Genomic DNA, 6,251 nt, shown 5'->3' with positions numbered 1-6,251 from the left:
GATAAAAGAAAACACATTTACAATTAGTGCAAACATTTATAGTACAACAATCACGAAATTAACAAATCATTATGGTCATAAGCAGAGCATTATAATTGATCAATTTCTCTAATGTTGCTATTATGTTATTATATAGCCTACAACTGTTTAGCGAGAACAGGTCATTCTGCTTTTATATATAATTCACTGCTCATTTTATAGTCAGACAGAGGAAAAGTCAGTGTTACTTCGTAAATTGTGAGTAAACATTTTCTTAATGGTTTCATTCATTTTACCCTACGTACTTTCATACATTTCCGTTTACTTTTTCATTACTTTATTCAACGGTACGTATATTTGTATGATAATGTCGTTTATTAATAAATGACCGGCCTCGGTGGCGTCGTGGTTAGGCCATCGGTCTACAGCCTGGTAGGTACTGGGTTCGGATCCCAGTCGAGGCATGGGATTTTTAATCCAGATACCGACTCCAAATCCTGAGTGAGTGCTCCGCAAGGCTCAATGGGTAGGTGTAAACCACTTGCACCGACCAGTGATCCATAACTGGTTCGACAAAGGCCATGGTTTGTGCTATCCTGCCTGTGGGAATGCTTCTAATCGGAAAGAGTAGCCCATGTAGTGGAGACAGCGGGTTTCCTCTCAAAATCTGTGTCTGAAGCCATATAACCGTAAATAAAATGTGTTGAGTGCGTCGTTAAATAAAACATTTCTTTCTTTCTTTTATTAATAAATGATTTATGTAGTGATTGTACGTTTAAAAAAATCATATTTTCTTGTCGACCGTATTAAAAATAATAATTTCATATTAAATTTTATTTTTTTTAAATAATAATATACGTATACAGATTCGTCGGTTTGCTTCAATTGCAACACAATCCATATCATTATCATTAGTCAGTTTTAATATTCTTCAAATATGAGAGAGCGAGAGAGAGAGAGAGAGAGAGAGAGAGAGAGAGAGAGAGAGAGAGAGAGAGAGAGAGAGAGAGAGAGACAGAGACATACAGAGGGAGATATTTCGCATAGCATATTCAAGTTTTGAAGCTGATAAAAATAACACGCTAATTATGCTTATGATATAATACTCAATGACTACCGTATTTCGTTACAGATGATGGGTTTGTTTGCTGCAAGGTCTTGGCTTATCGGATCCGTGGACGGGGACTGGGTGGATCGTGCTAACGGGTTCTGGACCGTGTTCTTGTTGTCCACGTGTGCAGTTGGTGCGTTGTTGGTGCGACTTATTACTACCCCAATAGTCTGCTGGGTTCCAGCTCATTTCACAGCGTCCATGACACTCTATGTACAAGAGAAGTGCTTTTTACAAGAACATTATCAACAACATACCTCAGACGACATTCTTCAATTCAACTCAGAATTTTCTTACCATTTGTGGATTCCAATAATTCTGTTCTTCCAAGCCATTTGCTTCTTTATTCCAAACCTTGTCTGGAGATGTTTGAAGAATCCTATAAGCATTGACACTGGAAGTGTTCTGTCTACTTTAGAAAAGACAAAACTGAGTATAACCTCGGGATCGATGACAACCTTATACCACCGCGTAGCTTTGCTGATTTCTAACGTACTTCGAAAAAATAACTTTTTATTAGCTTTTCTGTATCTCGGAACTAAAATCTTGTATTGCGTCAACTTGTTAGGACAGTTTGTTTTTCTTTTAATCTATTTTAGACAGGAGCTTGCAATCAAGGCGGGCAAAAAGGCTGGAGTTGATATTTCTCGATATATGAATCCGTTACTTCTGAAGATGGGAATGTGCTCGTATGACATCATGAACAAGGGTAAGGTCATGGCGTATGTTTCCCAGTGTGTGCTGCCAATAACGGAGACCTACGAGAAGCTGTTTGTGTTCCTGTGGTACTGGGTACTCTTCTTGTTAGTGATCACCATCATCAACCTCATTCTGTGGTCGGCATTTCTCTTTATACCATTTCTCAGGAACAGAAAGCTGTCGATATATTTGCGGGCGTTCAGCACCAACTCCCATAGCAATGACGACGAGAGCAATTATCATAGATTCATAAGCAACTCCCTGGGTATCAGCGGAGTTTTCATGCTGCATTCGATAGGCAACTCGAATGAAATGGTTGCTGCTGAATTGACGGGTCATTTGTTTGAAGAATTCAATCAAAGACAACCTCAAGTGATTCCCTCTGGGTCTCAGGTACAGCCAGAAAAAGAAGAAATTCGTGAAACACCACTGGAAACATTTACTATTTCTGAAACGCCATATGCCAATTAAAAAAGAGAAAAAAAGAGAAAAACATTTGCAACTATAAAGATAACGTACAGAACACACCCCTTCCTGTAAAATGTATTTGCATGAACATAATACCAGATGAACAGTGATGTGTTACTATATATAATGAATAATGCTAAAACCCGTATCAAAACATACTACGAAGTGTTCAGTCTATATTATCTTGCATAACATTTTGTTGTTGTTGCAGTAAAGATTAATGGTTTCTTAAACTATTGTCAAACAGTAAAGCTTAAATGTTCCCTGTTAATACAGAAAAGTTGTATCAGTTAGACGCAAAGTTCAGTCTTTTGATCAGCAATGAAATACGAAGTAATATGAAGGAATTAATTGTTCTGTTTACAATTATTATCTGTTGCTTGAACTCTCTTTCGTTCTTCACAAGCTATTAACATTTCTGAAATGTTTTTAGTTTACGTTGAAAAAGAATTGAACATGTCAAATGATAAAATCAAAATGTCATCCTAACACTGAAAACAGCTATTCCTCTTAGTTAAATTTATTTCGTTAAGATTTGAAAGCTCTTGGAGAAAATGAACATTCCCTGGTTAATATGGAAATTATACAATCGGAATAAACAAGATTTGTTTGTTTATTTTGTTTAACAACACCACTAGAGCATATTGGATGTCAAACATCGCCTTAGGGAAGAAACCTGCTACATTTGTCTATTAATAACAAGAGATATTTTATATGTACCATCCCACAGACATGATAGTAGATATATGATATACCAGTCGTGGTGCATTGGCTGGAACGAGAAATAGTCCAATGGGACCATTGACGGGGATCGATCCTAGACCGACCGCACATCAAACGATCGCTTACCACTGGATTCCGTCCCGCCCATCATACAGCTGGGAGTCGGTAGGTCCCAAGCTTTAGTTCTGCTGTTGATAGAAGATGTTCTATTGGCAAGGGCGAGATCTAACGCAGGTGGTAGAGGGCTTGCCTAAGATATTTGGGTCAAGGTTCGAATCCCTTCAGTGGTCCCATTCTCTGACTGCATTTCCCCGTCCCAACCAGTGCTCCACGACTGGTATATTAAATACCGGGGTTTGTACCGTCCCGTCTGTGGGAAAGTACATATACAATGATACTGGACGACAGGACACAGTTGTTAGTCGGAGATTTAAAAGCTGGCGAAGCAAACATTACTGAAAACCACGGGCTAAATGTGTTTAAAAATTATAAACGACGACAAGTCTGTCTTTTTGTCTAAAACAGTTTTAGGTTGGCTTTCCATATGTACTATTTTTGGGTCCGTCGTCCGTCACAAGCAAAAAAACGCACGCCTGCTAAACTTATTGTACCCTACCCATATGTCACACATCATCAGACATCAATCGTATGCGTTTTTAGCGGATGACGTGCCGTGGTGGATCTGGAATCCCTTGCAATCATGACACATCGCCGAGTCTTCGGGCTTTTTCAAATAACTGCACTACAGTGCCTGAAAGCATGCATTAAAAATAACTCCTGAATTCGTGAAATTGTATATATAGAAAGTGTTTCCACGTGTGTGTGTGTGTGTGTGTGTGTGTGTGTGTGTGTGTGTTATTTGTGACTTTAATAACCGACCTACCAGCCTCGGTACCAGTCGTGGTTAGGCCATCGGTCTACAGGCTGGTAGGTACTGGGTTCGGATCCCAGTCGAGGCATGGGATTTTTAATCCAGATACCGACCCAAAAACCTGAGTGAGTGCTCCGCAAGGCTCAATGGGTAGGTGTAAACCACTTGCACCGACCATTGATCCATAACTGGTTCAACAAAGGCCATGGTTTATGCTATCCTGCCTGTGGGAAGCGCAAATAAAAGATCTCTTGCTGCTAATCGGAAAGAGTAGCCCATGTAGTGGCGACAGCGGGTTTCCTCTCAAAATCTGTGTGGTCCTTAACCATATGTCTGACGCCATATAACCGTAAATACAATGTGTTGAGTGCGTCGTTAAATAAAACATTTCTTTCTTTCTTTAATAACTGACGATTTGTTCACTTGTATACATTATTCAGTTCAGATTTATAATATATTTAGGATATAATTATGTTAATTATCTAATACTAGTATTTAATCGAACTGCATGGTTTTCATTTAATACCCTATGTATAGGGCCTTGGCCTGCATCATATTTCGTTTTAACATGTATATTTAATTTAGATTTTTGTGGCAATAAACTGCTTTAAAATATCAATGCTCATTTATCCTGTATGTGTTTAAATATTGTTTGTCTATCCGGGAGTGTCTTCAGGGGCGGATGCAGAATTTTCTTTAGAGAGGCACCTGTAGTATTCAAAAGTACACCAACATGCATTATATATATATAATATTTGGTAATCCCCACTATTACTCATTGCAAACTACTTTAAGAGATTTTATCAGATTAAGAGATTTTATTAATTTTTTTAATTAGCAACCCTCATTTTTGCTGAAAATCGCATCTCCAATTCGCGGGCTACCTGCACTAGTTTCAACCTCTTATATATACTATATAACAACTACATATATATAGTAAATAAATGTGGATTTATTTATTGGCAGTGTAATTTGTACAAACAATCAAAACCGGCGTCGGTGGCGTCGTGGCAGACCATCGGTCTACAGGCTGGTAGGTACTGGGTTCGGATCCCAGTCGAGGCATGGGATTTTTAATCCAGATACCGACTCCAAACCCTGAGTGAGTGCTCCGCAAGGCTCAACGGGTAGGTGTAAACCACTTGCACCGACCAGCGATCCATAACTGGTTCAACAAAGGCCATGGTTTGTGCTATCCTGCCTGTGGGAAGCGCAAATAAAAGATCCCTTGCTGCCTATCGGAAGAGTAGCCCATGTAGTGGCGACAGCGGGTTTCCTCTCAAAACCTGTGTGGTCCTAGACCATATGTCTGACGCCATATAACCGTAAATAAAATGTGTTGAGTGCGTCGTTAAATAAAACATTTCTTTCTTTCTTTCAAACAATCAATGTCATATATTACTACTAATCACACTGCGTAGGACCGACTAAAGTCTTCTCATCAACCGGATATTGATTATAGTCGAAAATTGATCGGTTTGACTATACCTTATACTTTAGTCATTTGATACGATATCTAGAAGCTTCCTTTGGCAAAACTTATTAAACTATAATATAAATGGCAAATTCCTTAGAATTTTATATATCAGAGATGGGGTAATCGTAATCAGTAATCGTAATCGATTGTAATCGATTACATGTTTTCATGTAATCGCAATCGTAATCGATTACATTGTTTGAGAATGTCATGTAATCGCAATCGTAATCGATTACATTGCTAATGTAATCATAATCAGCGATTACTTTCATGATTACTCATAATTATTTACTAAACTTAGATGTGTTTAGCATCAACTCCAGTAACAATGCCTATAGTTAGAAGTAGTACTGGTCAGTCAGTAGAGCTGATCTCCCATTGTCTACTACTCTCATAGTGGAACTATTATTTTCCTTGAGAAACAGAGGATCATAACGTCGGGATTATCAAATGAATGTTACCCAGGGGATGAAGACACACATTCACATAATGGTATCTATCGTGTTTTGTTAAGTAATAGACCCATCTCTGATATATATATATATATATATATATATATGTCCGGTTTAAAATATGGCTGTGCCCCCCCCCCCAAACACACACACACACACACACACACACACACACACACACACACACTACATTCTGTCCCTCCACTACAGATTGTGCCTCCCGCCCCTACTATCGTTTCTACGGGCCTGATTCTAATGCTTTATAGTAGCTCAATTTCCATACGTATCATTTCATTTTTCTTCCAAATACTGAACAAAAGTTTAAATAATTAGTTAAAAAGAAATTCCGACAAAAATCCAGAATGTAGTTATCTGTATGATGTTTTATAAATATTTAAATCACGTTAAATACGATAAATATCTGCATACATACACACGCGCACGCACATTATTATTTCAGTCCATATCCGA

General features: G+C 38.3%; 1 protein-coding gene across 1 annotated transcript; it reads left to right on the top strand.

The window, feature by feature from the left end:
• Positions 1–207: 207 nt before the first annotated feature.
• On the top strand, positions 208–4,000 carry LOC121381194 (innexin unc-7-like). Its single transcript, XM_041510383.1, has 2 exons — positions 208–237; positions 1,112–4,000. The coding sequence occupies exon 2, from the start codon at positions 1,112–1,114 to the stop codon at positions 2,258–2,260; it is 1,149 nt and encodes a 382-aa protein (XP_041366317.1). The 5' UTR covers positions 208–237; the 3' UTR covers positions 2,261–4,000.
• The last annotated feature ends 2,251 nt before the right edge of the window (positions 4,001–6,251 follow it).

This window comes from Gigantopelta aegis, chromosome 9 (assembly GCF_016097555.1).
Source record: "Gigantopelta aegis isolate Gae_Host chromosome 9, Gae_host_genome, whole genome shotgun sequence".
Lineage (NCBI taxonomy): Eukaryota > Metazoa > Mollusca > Gastropoda > Neomphalida > Peltospiridae > Gigantopelta > Gigantopelta aegis.
The sequence above is the reverse complement of the archived record's forward strand: the minus strand, read 5'-3'. Positions and strand labels throughout refer to the sequence as shown.

What these genes read in the sequence shown, in the direction of transcription:
- LOC121381194 (XM_041510383.1), top strand. Translation starts at nt 1,112, where the DNA reads ATGATGGGTTTGTTTGCTGCAAGGTCTTGGCTTATCGGATCCGTGGAC.